This window comes from Mesoplodon densirostris, chromosome 19, assembly GCF_025265405.1.
Source record: "Mesoplodon densirostris isolate mMesDen1 chromosome 19, mMesDen1 primary haplotype, whole genome shotgun sequence".
NCBI lineage: Eukaryota > Metazoa > Chordata > Mammalia > Artiodactyla > Ziphiidae > Mesoplodon > Mesoplodon densirostris.
The window spans coordinates 18,331,075-18,351,058 of NC_082679.1; the positions used below are offsets into that span (position 1 = coordinate 18,331,075).

A 19,984-nucleotide genomic window follows, 5' to 3' on the forward strand; every position below is an offset into this window, starting at 1 on the left:
CTCTAAAAGTATTCAAGCAGGGGCTTCCCTGGTGGTGCAGTGGTTGAGAGTCTGCCTGCCGATGCAGGGGATACGGGTTTGTGCCCCGGTCCGGGAGGATCCCACATGCCGCGGAGCGGCTAGGCCCGTGAGCCATGGCCGCCCAGCCTGCACGTCCGGAGCCTGTGCTCCGCAATGGGAGAGGCCACAACAGTGAGAGGCCCGCGTACCACCAAAAAAAAAAAAAAAAAAAAAAAATTCAAGGAGGAAATAATTCTAGTCTCACCTGAACACTTCTTAAAGAACAGAAAAAGAGTTAATGCTCTCTAATTCATTTTATGAGGTAAATATAACCTTGATACCAAAACCCAACAATGATGGTATAAGAAAGGAAAATTACATTTCATTTTCACTCATGAATCTAGATGTAAAAACTCTAAAAACAGTATTAGTAATAGATGTGAACTTCTTTAATGGTTCTGCTGAAAAATAAAACTACAGTAAATGTCACTCTCAGTGGTGGAATGTTGCAAGCTTTCCTATTGAGACTGGAAACAGTACAGAGATGCCCTCTGATACCATTTCTAAACAGCATAAACAACATTGGTTACTAAATGGTAACTAGTGCACATGGCAAGAAAAAGAAAAGTTATAAAGTTTGCGAAGAAAGAAATAATAGTGTCATTATTTATAGATGATAGAATTCCATATGTAGAAAACAGATCTACAAATAAATCATTAGAACTAATAATAAACTTTTGCACTACAGTAATCAGAACAGCATGTTTTTGGCACAAAAATAGAAATGTGGATCGATGGAACAGAATAGAGAGCCCAGAAATAAACCCACACACCTATGGTCAATTAATCTTTGACAAAGGAGGCAAGAATATACAATGGGAAAAAGACAGTCTCTTCAGCAAGTGGTGTTGGGAAAGTTGGACAGCCACATGTAAATCAGTCAAGTTAGAACACACCCTCTCACCATACACAAAAATAAACTCAAAATGGCTTGAGGACTTAAACATAAGACGTGACACCATAAAACTCCTAGAAGAGAACATAGGCAAAACATTCTCTGACGTAAATCATACCAAGGTTTTCTATGGTCAGTCTCCCAAGGCAATAGAACTAAAAATGAAAGTAAACAAATGGGACCTAATCAAACTTACAAGCTTTAGCTCAGCAAAGGAAACCATAAACAAAATGAAAAGACAACCTACAGAATGGGAGAAAATATTTGCGAACGATGCAACCATCAAGGGCTTAATTTCCCAAATATACAAACAGCTCATACAACTCAGTAACAACAACAACAAAAAAACCCAATTGAAAAATGGGCAGAAGACCTAAAGAGACATTTCTCCAAAGAAGACATACAAATGGCTAATATCCACATGAAAAGATGCTCAACATCTCTAATTATTAAAGAAATGCAAATCAGAACTACAGTGAGGTACCACCTCATGCTGGTCAGAATGGCCATCATTAAAAACTCTACAAATAACAAATGCTGGAGAGGGTGTCGAGAAAAGAGAACCTTCCTACAGTGTAGGTGGGGATGTAAGTTAGTGTAGCTACTGTGGAAAACAGTATGGAGGTTCCTCAGAAAATTAGAAATAGAATTAACCATATGATCTAGCAGTCCCACTCCTGGGCATATATCCAGACAAAACTAGAATTCAAAAAGATATATGCACCCCTAAGTTTATAGCAGCACTATTCACAATAGCCAAGACATGGAAGCAACCTAAATGTCCATCAACAGATGAATGGATAAGGAAGATGTAGTACATATATACAGTGGCATACTACTCAGCCATAAAAATAATAACAAAATAATGCCATTTGCAGCAACATGGATGCAACTAGAAATTATCATACTAAGTAAGTCAGAAAGACAAGTACTATATGATATCACTTATATGTAGAATCTAAAATACGGCACAAATGAACCTATCTTATCTGTGAAACACAAACAGAATCACGGACATAGAGAATAGACTGGTGGTTGCCAAGGGGGAGGGGGGTGGGAGAGGGATGGATTGGAAGTTTGGGGTTAGCAGATGCAAACTGGTTTATATAGAATGGATAAACAACAAGGTCCTACTGCATAGCACAGGGAACTATATTCAATCCTGTGATAAACCATAATGGAAAAGAATATGAAAAAGAATGTATATACGTATAACTGAGTCACTTTGCTGTACAGCAGTAATTAACACAACATTGTAAATCAACTATGCTTCAATAAAAAAAGAAATAATGAATTGTTGCAATGTTGGTAGAAACAAAGTCAATTTATAAAAATCGATTGTATTTCTTTGTAGGAATAAATATGTAGAAAATGAGATTTTGAAAAAGACCCCCCGCCCAAAAAAAAGGAAAGAAAGGAGGAAGGAAAGAACTATCTACAAAGCGTCACAAATAGAAAGGAATAGAAAGATTCACAGTACTTTTATTGGAAAAATCATTAAACTTTATTGATAATTTCACTGGGTAAAGATTCCAAGTTGATGGGTTTTTGGTTTTGGAGTTTTTTCCCATTCAGTTCAAAGGTGTTCTCTGTAGCCTTCTGTCTTGCATTGTGTCTAATGAAAATCTGCAGTTGTTATTATCTTTGTTCCTCTGAACAGTGATATGTCTTTTCTCTTCGGCTTCTCCTAATAATTTTCCTTTGTTGCTGGTTTTTAGCATTTACTTAGGATGTACCTTGGTGTGGTTTCTTTATGTTTATTCAGCTTTAGGTTGATTGAGCTTCTTGGGCTGTGGATATATATTTTTCATCAGATTTGGAAATAATTTAGCTGTTATTTCTTCAATATTCTTTTCTATTTTCCCCTCTCTCATCTCTCCTCCTGGGACCACTTGATACTGTCCCATGGGCCTCTGATGCTCCGTCCATTTCTTTTTTCTGCTCTTGTTTCGCTCTGTGCTTCAAATGGGTAGTTTATATTGCTTGTCTTCAAGTTCACTAAACTTTTCTTCTGTAGTATCTAATCTTTTTGTTCTCATCCAATGTATTGTTTACCTCTTCCATTTGTTTTTTTCCATCACTAGAAGATCTATTTGAGTCTTTTTTGTATTTTTCATTTCTCTCCTCACCATGCTGTTATTCTCTATGCCATCATCTCTCTGACTTCTGGATCCGTTCTGTTGATTTTTTTTTTTCCCTCTTGATCATGGACCCTATTTTATTGCTTATTCCCATGCTTGATTGGATATTGACTATTATAGATTTTGTGTTGCTGGATGCTAGATTTAGTGCACTGCTTTGAATAGTGTTACATTTTGTTCTAGTGCACACTTACGTTACTAGACAGTAGTTGAATTCTTTCAAAGCTTGCTTTTGTTAGGGTAGGCCCAAAGCAGCCTTTAGTCAGGGCCAGTTTAACCCTACTACAAAGGCAGTAATACCCTTCTGAGGTTTATCGCCAATCTCCCTTATATTATAAGGTCTTTCTACTCTGGCTGGTGGGCTCATGCACTATTCCCAGTTCTTGGTGAATGTCAGGAATTATTCTGCCTCCTTGTTTCTCGTGGTTCTTTCCTCGGCCTCAGGTAGTTTCCTCTCATACATGTGCAGAGCAGTAGTCAGCCAAAGACTGGTGGTGACCCCGCCTAAAGATCTCCAGAGCGCTTCCTCTCTCCCTGGAACTCCCTCCTCTCTGCCCACAATTTCTAGCTGCCTTGGCTTCTCTGATCTCTGATCTCTGATCTCTGACTCCTCAACTCAGCAAGTCCACTGGGTTTGGTTTGGGTTTTCCCTTCCTGTACTGCAGCCAGGCAGTAAGCTGGAGCAGTCGTAGTACTCACCTTGTTATTTCCCTCTCAGGGATCACAGTCCTGTACTGCTTATTGTCCAAAGTCTGAAAACTGTTGTTTCTTATGTTTTGCCTGGTTTTCTAGCTGAATAAATCTGGTCTCTGTAACTCTGTCTTGGCTGGAAGCAGAAAGAAATCTTTGGATTTTCAGTCTTCTTCTTTAACCCTTTATCATAAATCCAGGTCAGTGTGTCCAGTAAAATAATAGTTAAATTATTTTTCAGTGAAATAAGTGAATTCTGGTTTTTATATATTCTTGAGTTACAGTTGATAAATTAATCTTAAAATCATAAATTGTTATGTATTCCTGCTGCGCATGACAAGTATGCAGCTCCTACCACATGCTTCTCTCTCTGCAAACTTGACAACACCCAAGCTACTGTTCAGCAGAATGCATTCACTCACCTCAGACTGCCCAGATGTCACAGCAATGTTAAAATACTATAAAAGTTTTGGAGCCATTTTCTCAATTTCTGTGCTTATCTTATGGATGAGTAACAGACAGCTGGAGACCGCCCATCTGATCCATCTGAGGACCACACTTTGAGTCGCACTGCCCTAGAGAATCCTGCAAGTGTGTGTGCAGAATATAGCCCAAGTGACTGTCAACAGGAAAACGAATGTATAGCGTTTGGTGTACTGATACAATGAAATATTCTATAGCCACACAAAAAGACAGGTGAGGGCTTCCCTGGTGGTGCAGTGGTTGAGAGTCCACCTGCCGATGCAGGGGACACGGGTTCGTGCCCCTGTCCGGGAAGATCCCACATGCCGCGGAGCGCCTGGGCCCGTGAGCCATGGCTGCTGAGCCTGCGCATCCGGAGCCTGTGCTCTGAAACGGGAGAGGCCACAACAGTGAGAGGCCCGTGTACCGCAAAAAAAAAAAAAAAAAAAAAAAAAAAAGACGGGTGAGTCTTATAGGCATAATGACACTAAAGCACATATAGTCCCTTTGTGCACCTATTATGGGTCTTGGTTCCCTTTATATCTGGTTCCAGTACTGGCAAACTGAACTAAGCCGTAGTGATGCATAGATAGGCGATGACACTATAGAAATGATTAAGGAGGGACTCTATGACTGGGGGGGTGGGAGGGAACACATGGGAGTGTCTGGGGTACCAGAAGTGTTCTGTTTCTTGACCTGTGTGGTAATTATGTGGGTGTTCCCTATAATTGTTTGTTAAAATATGCATTTACCGTTTGTATAGTTTTCTATATTACATTTCACAATTTAAAAATTTAAGTCATGGTTTTTCACCAGAAGAACTAAAATCAGAAATGGTCAGTAGAAGTTTCTTCTGGGGAGTGAGACTCTAGGGATAGAATAGGAAACATTTTATTTAAAAATTTTTTTTTAATCAACTATTTCTCCCACCAAATATTAAGTGTTAACTTTGTGTATGTGTGTGCAAATTGTTTCCCCCTTTTTTTGTTTGTTTTAAGAACTATATTGTTAGAAATACAGCTGAAGCCCCTTTTAACCACCATCCTTAGCCCCATTGTTTTCCCTGGCTTTCCAAAAGCAATCAGTGTCATAAACTTGGAATTATATTTCCGGTCTATTTTTTATTTCTACATGTATCCATGAATGACATAGTATTTTTTTGGTGTGTTTTATGTGTTCATAAGTGAATTCATACTTTTAGTATCTTCACTTTTTACACTCAATTTTCAAACATCTTTTTTTTTTTTTTTTTTTTTTTTTTTTTTTTTTTTGCTGTACGCGGGCCTCTCACTGCTGTGGCCTCTCCCGTTGCGGAGCACAGGCTCCGGACACACAGGCCCCGCGGCCATGGCTCGCGGGCCCAGCCGCTCCGCGGCATGTGGGATCCTCCGGGATCGGGGCACGAACCCGTGTCCCCTGCATCGGCAGGCGGACTCTCAACCACTGCGCCACCAGGGAGGCCCCAAACATCTTTTTATGTTGAGATAGATACATAGAGTTTATTCTTTTTTTTTTTTCTTTGGCTGCGTTGGTTCCTCATTGCTGTACGCGGGCTTTCTCTAGTTGCAGGGAGCAGGGGCTACTCTTAGCTGCGGTGCACGGGCTTCTCATTGCAGTGGCTTCTCTTGTTGCAGAGCCCTAGCTCTAGGTGCATGGACTTCAGTAGTTGTGGCACACAGGCTCTGTAGTTGTGGCTCGCCGGCTCAGTTGCTCCACTGCATGTGGGATCTTCCTGGACCAGGGCTCGAACCCATGTCCCCTGCAATGGCAGGTGGATTCTTAACCACTGCACCACCAGGGAAGTCTGAGAGTTTATTCTTTTTAACTGAATGGTGGTATTCCATCATGTGAAATACTGCATTTTACTTAGCCTATTAATGGAAGTTTAATTGTTTCTAAGTTTGTTCCTTTAAGCAATGCCCCAGTAAACTTTCTTGTACAGTTTATCGGTTTCCCTAAATACATACCTAGAGGTGGCATTGTTTGGCCATAGTGTAAATGCATTTTCTAGATTTTGACATATTGCTCTCTGAGGCGGCTGTGCACGCCCACCAGCACTTTCCCAGCATTTCCTATTGTCTTTGATTTCTTTTCATTGTGAACTTTTTGACTGATTTGGTGAACTGATTGATTTTGGTGTCAGGTAAGTGGCAAAAATACTTTTAAATAAAATTCTAAACTCAAAACAAAATACAGCAAAGAAAAAAGATACAAGATGAGTTTAATTCAAACCCCAACTCTGTGGGTTTTGTCCAGGTGTGTCCAGTTAGTCTTTGACTAACTAAAAGTAGTAAACTAGAAAGCAGTGGAGACTGGAAAATTCCTGACTGGGTGTTCAGGGAGCTAACCTAGGCTGAAGTCATTGAAATTGTGTGGCAAGTGAGGCAGACCCCAAACACATGCAGCGTGAGGCTTGTTCACTAGCCAGCCAGCCAGCCAGCCTGCCAGGAAGTAGTAAACCCCACGTGGTACCCTGGGAGACCCCATCGCTCAGAATGTTGGGCAGCCTCTGTGTGTGTGGCCCTACCTATTCGGTCTCAGTTATTTCGTGAAAATTGACCAAGAGAACCAGTGAAGGAATAACTCTTCTCTCAGGCATCATTTTGCCAGAATTATATATTGATTGTATGCCCTCCTTGTTTTTGTTTCTTTTATCAGAAAAACATAATTATTTTAGTATGAAATAAAATTTGTTTTAGCATTAGGATTTGAAGGAGGGGCAATTATAACTATGTAAAAAATTAAGCTGTCTTAAATTCTTTCTGGAGGGAGTATAAATAAGTGTGTATATATATATATACGCACAATACACATACACACACAGACATAAGCAAAAATGGTGGGCAGAAAAAGGGATTAGATCATTACCGTCAAAGCAGTGGGTACCAGCTACGCCCTCTCTGCTGCCCTCCAGGAGCTCCCCACCAGCTCTGCCAGGGACTGGATGACAATGCTCCCACAGAGCCCTCCAAAGGGCCCACCCAGGCCGGGGGGCTGTGCTATCCCTGCCTGGCAGCGGCTGCTTCGTTTAACCTCGGTGTACTGGATACAGGCTTGTGATATTTTTGTCCATCAGCCAGTTGCAGAAGGAGGAAGAGAAAGAAAATGCTGAGATGGAAAAGTTGGCAGCCCTGCAAGTGCAGAAAAAGAGCCTGCTATTAGAGAAGAAAAATCTGATGGCTAAAAACAAGGCGCTGGAAGTTGAACTCGAAAAAGTACAGAAAATAAATAGGTGGGGTTTTTTTTCTTAAGCTGTTTTTTTTTTAAATAGTTAAAAAAGACAATGGAATATTCTATTTCATATTCTTTATCTTTTCTTTTTCTAATATTGGCAATGAAATGGAAAGGGATAAATGAGATTATTAAATACCAAAATATAAAATATGACCAACATTAACCAACATGATTGTTCAATTACGGTTGATAGTCATAATGCTGACCCTAGGACTCTGCAAGTTCTAGAAGTTCTTTACTAAGTGTTTCCCAAAAGTCGAATCCAGGGATTACTGGATTCCTTTTTCAAAAATATCTTTTAAAGAACACAAGCCAAAAAATTAATAGAATAATATGTATTAGTCTGTTAAGTGTGTTAAGCATTTTGTGATTCTTGTTGACTTGGCTTGGAGTCAGTAGTTATGCTTCCTTTAAATTCAGTTACTTCTTCTCACCTTGAAACTAAATAGAAGATTTAGGTTGCTGCAAAATATACTTAAATGATAACATGCTTGCTATTTTTATAATACAGATATTCACTATGCCCTGGCTATGCAGGCTAATGAATTTTTTATTCCACCATTTGGGGGACCTCTCTAGGAGATCTCAAAAGAAAATTGATGTCTTCAAAAAGCAGGTGGAAAAAGCCATGGAGAACGAAATGTCTGCTCACCAGTACCTGGCAAATCTTGTTGTCCTGGCAGAGAATATAACCCAGGAACGTGACAATCTTATGTATTTGGTAAGTGAGTTTCCTCAGTTACTTCAAGTATGCTGCAAGTTAATATGCAAACATAATTTTAAAGGTTTTTTTTTAATGATCCATAAAAAGCTGCATCTTTTTATATTTCAACCATAAATTTTCAAGTTCTCTAAAATTTTATTTTTCAACCATCAGTGAAAACATTTTTGAAAGGCAAATAACCCAAACTTTTAAATACTGGCAAATGATATTTTAGAAGGTAAACTAACAGAATCAGTCCATTCAACTGGGAGCAGTAGTCATAAGGCCTCTATTACACACACGGGTGCATCTTTATATTCTCTCTGTAAAGTTGTCTTAACGTAGTCCCTGTCTGAAGATGAAACGTAAGAATCCTAGACAGGTTAAATAGAGTTCATCCCAATGACACAGTTTAAAGGGCACAAAGAGGTAACTCATCCCACATTGTTTCTAGAAGCACCAGTCCTGAGGAAAGGAATTGAGTCCGTTATTGGTGGTCCCCAGATCAGCGGTCCCCAACCTTTTTGGCACCAGGGACCAGTTTCGTGGAAGACAATTTTTCCATGGACCGGGGTGGGCAGGGGATGGTTTCAGGATGATGCAAGCGCATTACATGTATTGTGCACTTTATTTCTATTATTATTACATTGTAATATATAATGAAATAATTATACAACTCACCATAATGCAGAATCAGTGGGAGCCCTGAGCTTGTTTTCACTTGCTACTCACTGATAGGGTTTTGATGAGTCTGCAAGCAATTGATTTATTGTGGTCTCTGTGCAGTCAAACCTCTCTGCTAATGATCATCTGTATCTACAGCCACTCCCCAGCGCTAACGTCACTGCCTCAGCCCCACCTCAGATCATCAGGCAATAGATTCTCATAAGGAGCACACAACCTAGATCACTCGTGTGCACAGTTCACAGTAGGGTTCACGCTCCTATGAGAAACTAATGCCACCACTGATCTGACAGGAGGCGGAGCTCAGGCGGTAATATGAGCGATGGGGAGCGGCTGTAAATACAGATGAAGCTTCACTCGCTCGCCTATCGCTCACCTCCTGCTGTGCAGCCCGGCTCCTAACACAGACCGGTACCAGTCTGTGGCCTGGGGGTTGGGGACCCCTGCCCTCGATGATGGAGCACTGCTCAGCCAGCAAGAGTGATGCCGTGGGCATGATCTCACATCTCCACGCTGATTTTAAAAGATGTCTACAGCAGGTTGTGCAGTGAAAGAAGACAGATGCTGTGCCAAGCTATGTGTTGAAAAAAGTCTGATAGAATTTACCACAAAATATAACAGTGAGTCAGATAACTGTATCTCCAAATGGTGAAATGACAGGTGATTTTTTTTAAAAATCTTTTTTACCTATCTGCATTTTATGATGTTTCTACTTTGAATACATATTGCTTATGTACATTTAAACATGTTTATTTAAGCAATGTTGCAAATCTCTGGTGGCATAGGATTAGAAGTCATAATTTAATGCATGTCATTCCAAGAGCCCAGCAGACTTTCTGTAAGAGTCAGAAATCAGCCAACTTAGAGGTAACTCCACCCTTCCTCAGGGTGATTGAGGGGCAGAGAGTCTGTCAGGATGTGTCACAGGCTTATTCCCATCTGTTAGAAAGAGGTTAAGTTCCTCCATAGGAAAATGGACACAGGCTTTTAGCCATTGTTTACATAAGAGGACATATAAATAGTATACAGCTCTTGGGGCAAAATGTTGATCTTTACTTGTAATAAAAGAAATGCTAATTAAGCCAGTCTTGAGACTCCATTTTGCACTTATATTAATGTTACAAATTTTTTTTTAATTATAGTAGTTGCTGGTACGAGCGTGGTAAGTGTGGTTATACGTTACTGGTGATTTCTGAGCCCTTCCCCGAGTCTTTTAGAGGCAATTTGACTTTGACATGCCATGGTAGGAGCCTTAAAAGCATTCAGACCTCCTGAACCAATAGTCCCCTCCTGAGAGGTCACTATCCCAGCCCAAGTGCTGAAGTCTCTGCCATGTTCTGTACCAGTGCTGAGTGCCCATTTCCTCTTCTGCTGTGTCTCCTGAGCTTACCCACTGGGATATCGAGGGCAACACAAAAGCTTGTTGAAAAATGGAAAGTGCCCAGCAAACGCATTCATCTAGCAAACACTCATGGGAACCTGGCTGCCTCGTGTCAGGGCCATCTTGTTTACAGGGTGGGACATGCTGGTTCCCCCAGGAGGCAGGCCCTGTACCTCCTGTTTGGGCCAGAGAGCATCCCAGGCTTCCATGATGAAGTCAAGAGCCTCCTCGACCATCAGACGGTCCCCTTAGGCTCACTCCTCATATTTGTGGACCCAGGATGGAAATACAAATGGAGGCCATATACTGCTTGTCCAAATACTTAAAAGTTACATATTAAGCCAGCAGACTATTAATAAATTGTGTTCTCTCCTCCCGCCTTGACCTTTGTTATTATGGCCTGAAAGCCAGGCTCAGATTTAGAATCTTCAGACCCTCCAGATGCGGGGGGAGCTGCTCTCAGCCTGCCCTGGCTCCACCCACCATGAGGGACCTCTGTGTGCACATGGACTGCTGTCCCCTTGGCCCTGCAGGCTCCTTGCCCCTGGCAGCCCCAAGACCAGTCTCTGTAGCTGGGGTTCGTGGGTGGTACTGGCTGCCTCTGCCCTGTCATGGGACTGTTGGCCGTGCACCCTCACCTTACCCTGTCCTGGTCTCCTGGGCTTTGTGAAAGCCCCCTATATAGTAATTTATTGATACTGGCGTCTTCATTTCGAATCCCTTTAGGATGGGTTTCCATGTGACTTGCGGCAAGTTTAATTCCCTGGGTCTTAGTTTTCCTTTCTAGAAAATCACTTGTCACTACTGTACTACCTTAGAAGGAAAGCTCACCTTTACTTTTTAAAAACATTTTACCATTTGAAATGGTTAATGTATAGTGTGTAGTAGTTCATGTCCCATCTGGATATTAATCGAAATCATTCCACTTCAGTGACATCTCTCTTCAATCTCCTGCCCTTCACGTTTGGTTTGGAGAATGGCATTGTGTGTTCATCTCAAGTTATCCTTAATTTTGTTAATTATTCAAATAGTCCAGTGAGAAGTTTATTTGCATGTTGGCGCTTGTTCCTTGGATATGATGGAAGGAATGGTATATTCCCCAAGAATAGAGAAGTGTCCTGGAAGCTCACATCCCCCTTGTTTGAGGGGCTCAGATTTTCCAGTTGTACCCAGGAGGGGTGCCCAGACTGCCGCTCCCGGCTCTTGCCCTCCTCAGCTGTTGGTGCAAGTTCTGCCCACGGCCCTCACACAGGGGGTAGGAATCTGGAGGTGGGGGGCTGGAGAGGTGTCAGGCCAGGACGAGTGGCAGAATGGTAATACTCTTTGTAGTGGTACTCTTAGCAGAAGATTTTTTATTAGTTTAATTTTCCTGTTAAACTAAGAGCCCATTGTTTTTCTTTTCACTTTACTCTGTAGGCTAAATGTTTAGAAAGTGAGAAGCATGGAGTTCTCAACAGAATCACAGAAGGCGATATTCGCTTGGGAAGGTTGGAGGAAAAATTCAAGGTAAGTGGACATTTAGCCATTTCTAATGGGAATGGGCTTCCTGGGGTCAGATTTCCATGTTTAAGAAAATGACCCATTTTGCATGTATGTATCACTGATCATCCACAGAGTAAAGCAGTATTGGGTTTCTCTGGCACCCAAATAGCACCTCTCAGACTTCTCTGGTGGTGCAGTGGTTAAGAATCCACCTACCAATGCAGGGGACACGGGTTCGAACCCTGGTCCAGGAAGATCCCACATGCCGTGGAGCAACCAAGCCTGTGCACCACAACTACGGAGCCTGTGCTCTAGAGCCTGCAAGCCACAACTACTGAGCCTGTGTGCCACAACTACTGAAGCCCACACACCTAGAGCCCGTGCTCTGCAACAAGAGAAGCCACTGCAATGAGAAGCCCGCGTGCAGCAATGAAGACCCAACACAGCCAAAAATAAATAAATTAATTAAATAAAATGTTTTAACAAAAGCACCTCTAAGGACTTCCCTGGCAGTCCAGTGGTTAAGACTCCGTGCTTCCCCTGCAGGGGGCACGAGTTCAATCCCTGGTCAGGGCACTAAGGATCCTGCATGCTGTGTGGTGCGGCCAAAAAAAAAAAAAAAAAGAAAGAAATAGCACCTCTCCTTTCATTAAGTAAACTTTGGTTCATCTGCACAATAAGATACCATGCAGCTATTTAGAAACAAAAAAAGACACAGAAATATCTGTAGGCTCTATCCTTGCTTTGTTATTTCTTCCAGAGACAACATCACCTTTTAACAGACTATGTAATTTATTTATTATGTTTGTTGGTTACTGTTTGTCTATTCTGACCAGAATAACAAGTGCAGGGATTTTTTCTCTTTTTCTGTTTTTGTTCACTGGTATATCCCAAGCACCTAGAATAGCACCTGGTGCATGGTATTCAATTAATTCAATAACTATTGGGGGAATTAAATAATATATTCTACAATTTAAAAAATGTAACAAGATCAAAAACAGTATACAAAACAGTATCTCAACTCTGCATCAGAAAGGCTAGAAGGATTATACCACACTATTAATGATGGGAATCTGCATAGAAGTATTATGGGTGAAAAAGAGCAGTTGTAGTTTGTTCTTTTTTTCCTGGTTTTCCTGTTGGCTTTTATTTCCCAAAGAGAAGGTCTGATCTTCAGAGCGGTTGGCCTTGTCTTGGGAATTTGTCTCATTACTGTTCATCTGAATAAGAACAGTAAATATAAAAAAGTTCCACCCAGTCACCCAGAGAAGAAATCTGTGAGCCAGATCCAGGTCAGATAGGGCAGGATCTCTGGGAAAGTGAGGGGAAGAGACCTGGAAAAGGCTTGTCAAAATTCAGAGGTGACAGGGACTTCCCTGGCCGTCCAGTGGTTGAGAACTCTGTGCTTCCAACGTAGGGGGTGCGGGTTCAATCCCTGGTCGGGGAGCTAAGATCCCGCATGCCTCATGGCCAAAAAACTAAAACATAAAAAAACAGAAGCAATATTGTAACAAATTCAATAAAGACTTTAAAACTGGTCCACATCAAAAAAAATCTTAAAAAAAAAAATTCAGAGGTGACATCTCAGGAAACCTTAGCAGAACCCTCCTAAAAGTGAGGACATCAACTTGGAAATCTGGGAAATCAGAGCTGCAGGCAGAAGTATTTCAGAACCAGGCTGGATTCAGAGAGCCAGAGAAGGGACTGCAAGAGAAATGGTGTGTGAAGCTTGGAAGTTGACCCATTGCTCTCACTGTCGCAGGAACCTCATCTCATCCCAAAAGAATTCAGTGGCCTCCATACAAAAATTCTTTAAGAAAAATAGAAGTATAATTTTCTTACACATGATGTAAGCACATCAGAAATAGTGTTGCCACAAAGGAGATCAAAATTGAAACCTAAGGTACTCTAAGGTGAACTGATACGTTGGTAGGTAGATAGACAAGTAAGGAGGTAGGCAGGTAGCCAGGTAGCTAAAACTCAATAAAACAGTAAAAGCTGAGAAAAAATGCCAAAAAGCAGAGACACAGATGACCAGACAAAGGAGGATGTGAAATGGAACTGACACAACTCAGGGAAGAAATAGAAGGAAAGGAGAAATGTAGACTAAATTATAAGGAGCCCAGGGAGAAAGATATCATAAAGGCAGGATAAGGGACATAAAGGATAAATGAGAAAGGCAAAGACAAGAAGGCAGAAATAAAAAGAACTAGTAGAGGGAATTTCCTGGCCATCCAGTAGTTAGGACTCTGTGCTTCCACTGCTGGGGGCCCGAGTTCGATCCCTGGTCAGGGAGCTAAGATCCTGCAAGCCGCAAAGTGCAGCCAAAAAAAAAAAAAAAACACACACAAGTAGAAAGTGATAGAGATCCAGTTTACCTAAAGCAGAAATCAAAACAATGGCACTTATTCTTCTCCAAAGAGTAATTCTTAGAAGTTTTTATTCATAAAATTTTCTGAAATAAATGAAGAGTTGAATCTACTTATTGAAAGGGCACATTATGTACCTATGAAAAACTGACCCAGGATGGCCCTAGAAAATTGACACCAAGACCTGTGACTTCAAGATAAAGAAAGAATACCTTGGACACCCCAGCAAAAGACCAAGCCATAAGAAAAAGAAAATCATGTTGACATCACACTTCTCAACAACAACACTGAATGCCAGAGAACAGTGGAATTCCATCTATGAATATTCAAGGATGTTTTCATCCAACCAGGCTGCTCTTCAGACAGCTGTGACCATATAAGAACTCTGGAACGTTTTTTCCATAAACCTTTCCTAAGGATCAATCCACTTGAGTTCAGCCAAGAAATGATTGGGCAAATTTCAGAAAAGTACTGCTCATGAACAAAGAATATATTTAACTGTGAACTAAGACTTTAAAAAAGCAGGGATAAGGCTGATGCAATAAAATGTAGACATAATACAACCTGACAATGTAGAAGTAATACAACCAAGGAAAAAATGATAGGTAAAGGGGGAAGGAAGTTAGAAAGTAGAATGAACTTGCTGATTGCATTACCTGTAATAACTGAGGTCAAAGGATATCATTTAAAGATGAAAACTTCAGTAGGAGGAGCTTAAGCATATTTAAGTAGGGGAAGAGTGAAGAAAAGATTGTCAGGAGCTAACATTATGTTACTTTAATAAATGAGGGGACTAAGGACATGTAATATCAAGGCATAAAAATAAAAGTAACCACAAGACTCAAAAGAGATTCATTCCTTAATAGCAAAATTACAACAGCAAAAAAGAGCAAAGAGGGGCTTCCCTGGTGGCGCAGTGGTTGAGAGTCCGCCTGCCAATGCAGGGGACACGGGTTCGTGCCCCGGTCCGGGAGGATCCCACATGCCGCGGAGCGGCTGGGCCCGCGAGCCATGGCCACTGAGCCTGCGCGTCCAGAGCCTGTGCTCCGCAATGGGAGAGGCCACAACAGTGAGAGGCCCACGTACTGCAAAAAAAATTTTAAAAATTAAACAAAAGAGCAAACAAAACAGACTACATTAAAGTCTTTAAAAATGTGTGTAGATAAAACAATAAAACATAAGATAAAATTGAGGCAAACAAATCTGCCCTATAGAAAATATAAATGAGCTTAATTCACCCATTAACAGGAAACAATTTTAGATTATATTATAAAGGAAAACACTATTGCATGCCAGAACCAAGAGACAGTCAGGAACAGTGTTTCAGAACGATGAAAAATAGAAGAATGAGTGGAGATAATACAGATTTATGCAAACAAAAGGAAAGCATAGTTGCGATCTTTACATCTGCCAAGAGAGAATTCAGGCCAAAAGCACTAAATGAGACCAAATAAAAAAAAAAAAGGAGAGACCTTGATAATGCTAAAGACTACAATTAATAATATATAGTAGTTATGAATGCCTACGTACTAAATAACACAGCAGCAAATTTTATAAACTACAGGAGATACAAGGGGAAATGGAAACTTAGTTATAATAGGAGCTTTAATCCACTTCTCTTGGTCTAAGACAGATCAAGAAGTTATACAAAAGTAAGAATATAGAAGATTTTACAACATAATCTATAAGGTTTATTTATGTGTGTGTATGTGTGTGTGTGTGTACACACACACACACACACACACACAGAACAATCACAAAAATTGATCATAGACTGGCTACCAAAAAAAAAAAAAGCTTCAATAAACCCCTAAAGTAGAAATAAGGCAGACATTTGTTGATCAAAAAGGTAAATACCAGAAATTAATAAACAAAATCAGAGAGCAGAAAATGTTCTTTCACCTGGAAATGTAAAAACTGTATAGTAAGCTAACTCTTGGGTCAGAGGAGATGTATAAATTGAATGTCATAATTTCTAATGAGAACTGAACCTATGGGAACTACAAGTCAGAAGCTATGTGACAACAGTTTTGGAAATGCTCAGAGGGAAATCTGTTAACCTTAAGTACTATACAATAAAAATTTAAGAAGGAAAATAAGTGAATCAGGCTTTTATCTCAGTCACCTGTTTACCAATAGAGTATGACAGACCTTGCCAGGTCCTTCTGTTTTAATTTTTATTTGTGGCATATAAAAAACTAGGCATGATACAAGTGAGAAATTTGGTTTTATTATACTTGAAATTTTTTTATTACTTTATGTGACTTTTGTGATCCAGACTTGCCCTCCCAGATCAGACTTGCCCAGGGCTTACTCAGTTCAGGGCCTCTGACAGGCCAAGGAGTGGGGAGGGAATGCATCCACAAAGCTATTCACCTGGGCCACGGGCAGCACCCCCTCACTCAGAGATCATCCTCCTCCCCCAGGGGTACAAGAAGCAGACGGCCCTGAAGCTGGGTGACATTAGTCACCGTCTGACAGAGCAGCAGGAAGACTTTGCTAGCAAGACAGCTCAGTACCAGCAGGAGATGAGGTACCTCCATCGGATACTGCAGGACAAGCAGGATGTCCTGGACGAGGCGCTGCAGCAGAAAAGGTCTGGCCACCCCAGCCCTGTTGCAATGTGTTTGTTTTTTGAATGTTTGGTAGAAATCTCCAGTAAAACCCTCTGGACCTGTTTTGTTCATTTGATTGCTTATTTTTGTTTTTACATTTTAGTTTTATCTGATTTTAATATTAAATATATTTTAATATTCATTTTTTTATTTGCTCCTCATTTTTTTTCTTTGAAAAGATTTTCCCTAGCAATTGACATATAACGTTGTATAAGTTTAAGGTGTACAGTGTGATTTGATATACGTATATATTATGAAATGATTACCCCAATAAGGTTAACATATCCTTCACCTCATGTAATTACCATTTTGTTGTTGTTATTGTTATGGTGAGAACATTTAAGATCTACTGTCTTAGCAACTTTCCAGTGTACAGTACTGGTAATTATAGTCCCAGTGCTGTACAGTAGGTCCCAGGTCTTTAATCCCTCCTTTAAAAATTCCTGTTGTTTGAATACTGGACTTCCTAAATCAATCCAGTCCTCTCATTGTCCTTCCCTTTTTCCCCCTCTTTTCCATCTCTTTGATATTTTTATTCTATTGCATTTTCTTGGGAGAGTTTATTAATCTTTGATTAAATGTTTTATTTCTGCCATTATGTTCTCATTTCTGAGAACTTTAAATTTCAGATTTTTCCCTTTTTGTAAGATCACAGTCATAAGATTATGGGTATATCATGTTCTCTGTGGCTGTAAGGTACTCTGTCAGTTACACCTTTGTCCTTTAAACGTGTGACAGAGGAGGTATTGCCAGTGTATTGAAAACCCTGGGGACTAGCGCATGCTTTGTGGAGGTGAACCTGGTGGTCCCCTCACGTAGTTTGGGTTCACATTTAAGTCGGCCTTTTCAGAATGGCTGTGTTGTCTTTGACAGACTGGAACATAAACTGATGCATGTGGGAGAATCATAATGACACTCGAATGTGATTTTCTTCAAGTTATAGTAGTTATAGTGTATTTGTTACCAGACAGAATGCAGACAGCTGTTTATGTTTTCTATCAGCCGGATGTTTCTTAATGCCAGGCAAAATGAAGTCTTATCTAACAGGTTTTCTGTAGTCACAGAAGTTCTTACCACCATAAGTGGTCACTTTGTAAAAGTTGGGCCGGTACCAACTTTCTTGCCAGACAGGAGGTTTAGAATTGCGTTAATAAAATGGAACTTTGTTTTTCACTTTCTCCCTTATTCCATGTTTTGCCCTTTAATGGTTTGAAAGTTAAACATTCTATTTATGTTCTTTTAGTAGTTGCCCTTGGAATTTCATATGGATACCTAACATTAACAAAAATCTAAAGTTAATCAGCACCTCTACATTTCTACCCGCAAATGCAAGACCTAATGCTCTAACCTAATTATTTCCCACTCAGTTTATATGCTCTTGTTGTCTAGTGTCATTACATGTAGATACAGATATGTGAAGATGAAAAGCAAAGATCTATCATTGTTTTTAGCCCCAGAAATTACATATTACTAGTTTCAATATAGTTATTTTATTTTGATTTACCTAGAGTTTACCAGTTTCTTTGCTTACTATTCTCTTTTGCATCTTAGACCTTATTTCTCAGATTATTTTCCTCCTTCCAAAAGTACATGCTTAGAAGTTTCCTTAGTGAGTGTAAGCTTTCTTAGTTTTAGTTTATCTGAAAATGTCTGCATTTTGCCCTCATCCTTGTGAGTTGATTTTTGCTGGGTTCTACCTTGACAGTCTATTCTCTTAGCACATTGCAGTCTTCTCTGTTTCATTATTGCTGTTGAGAAGTCTTTTGTCATTTTTAAAACTAGATGATCCATCATTTCTCTTGCCTATTTTAAGATCTCCTCTGTCTCTTGTAGTCTGCAGTTTCATTGTATTTAACTATGAATTTCTTTTCACTTATCTGCTTGGTATAAGTTATTCTCTATATCTGTGATTTTGTGTCTTTCATTACTTCCAGAAAATTCTCAGTCGTTATCTCTCTCTCTTTTTTTTTTTTGGCTGTACCGTGTGGCTTGTGGGATCTTAATTCCCTGACTAGGGATCAAACCTGTGCCTCCTGCAATGGAAATGCAGAGTCCTAACCACTGGACCACCAGGGAATTACCAGTCATTATCTATCTCTTAAAATAAGTCTTTTCCCCTCATTGTTTCTAGATTTCCTTCTGGAACTCATATTAAATGTATGTTAGACCTTCTTATTGAATCTTTCATGTGTCTTATCTTTTACATTTCCTATCTCCTTGTTTTTCTGGTCTACATTCTGGGTAATTCTCAATATTTCTGTTTACTAGTTCTCTGTTCAGTTTTGTTCAATGTACTGTTTAACCTAGCCATGGAGGTTTTTTATTTCAACAACTGTATATTTCAATTTCAGAAGTACTGTTTGGTTCTTTTGAAAATCTACCTAGCTGTTTTTAAAATAAATTTTTTGGTCTTTGCTTATCTTTAATACATCTTTTATTTCTTTTAACATTTTATTCATAGTTATTTTATATTCTGTGTGTGACAGCTTCATTATCTGCAATTTGGGGGTCTGAAATCCGGTCTTGTTGACTCTTGCCCTGTGTACTGTTCTATGTACAGTAATTTTTTTAGCATGAACTCATGTATGGGTTGAATTTAGTCTGTGGAGTCCTAGGGGCCTGGACTGAGGATGTTCTCTCCAGAGAAGGTTTGCATTTGCTTTTCTTTGGTGCCAGAGAGTATTTTCAAACCTGGAGTCACTTTAATTTTATTATTAACTTAAAAAAGAATCTACAGTAATGCCTTTTTTTAAATACAAAAGGACTTTTAAAATATTCACAGGGAATTCCCTGGCGGTCTGGTGGTTAGGACCCTGCACTTTCACTGCTGAGGGCCTGGGTTCGATCCCCGGTCGGGGAACTAAGATCCTGCAAGCTGCATGGCCAAAACCAAAAAAAATTTCACAATGCCATTATTACATTTACAATGAATGTATAACTTCTTAATAATATATTTTTTCTGAGCTGCATTCTGGGTGGTTTCCTCTGCTCAATATTCCACTTCATTAATTCTCTCTTTGGTTGTGTCCAATGTACTTTTAACTCATCCATTGAGTTTTTTCCCTGATTGTCTCAAAAATGTCTTTTACTCTTGGTTCACTCCAGTCAGGGGCTGGGGATGCTCTACGATGGGGAACAGTGTAGATTCAAACCCCAGATTCATTTGAGAACAAGTCAGTGGCTACAGTCCCCAAGGAGCCTCTCAGAGCAGATTTCTTTTGAAGATTGGCAGATTTTTCCACCCAACCATCCCTCCTTTGAGGGTTCT

At 40.1% G+C, this 19,984-nt stretch overlaps 1 protein-coding gene across 2 annotated transcripts in view; it reads left to right on the plus strand.

Moving 5' to 3' along the window:
• The window catches only part of CEP89 (centrosomal protein 89), a 76,460-nt gene that overhangs the window by 53,217 nt on the left and 3,259 nt on the right, over positions 1–19,984 (plus strand). For both annotated transcript variants that reach the window (XM_060084575.1, XM_060084576.1), the window contains 4 exons: positions 7,325–7,480; positions 8,062–8,203; positions 11,667–11,756; positions 16,528–16,697. In XM_060084575.1, the coding sequence (XP_059940558.1) occupies positions 7,325–7,480; positions 8,062–8,203; positions 11,667–11,756; positions 16,528–16,697 (558 nt within the window). The remainder of the gene's footprint in view (positions 1–7,324; positions 7,481–8,061; positions 8,204–11,666; positions 11,757–16,527; positions 16,698–19,984) is intronic.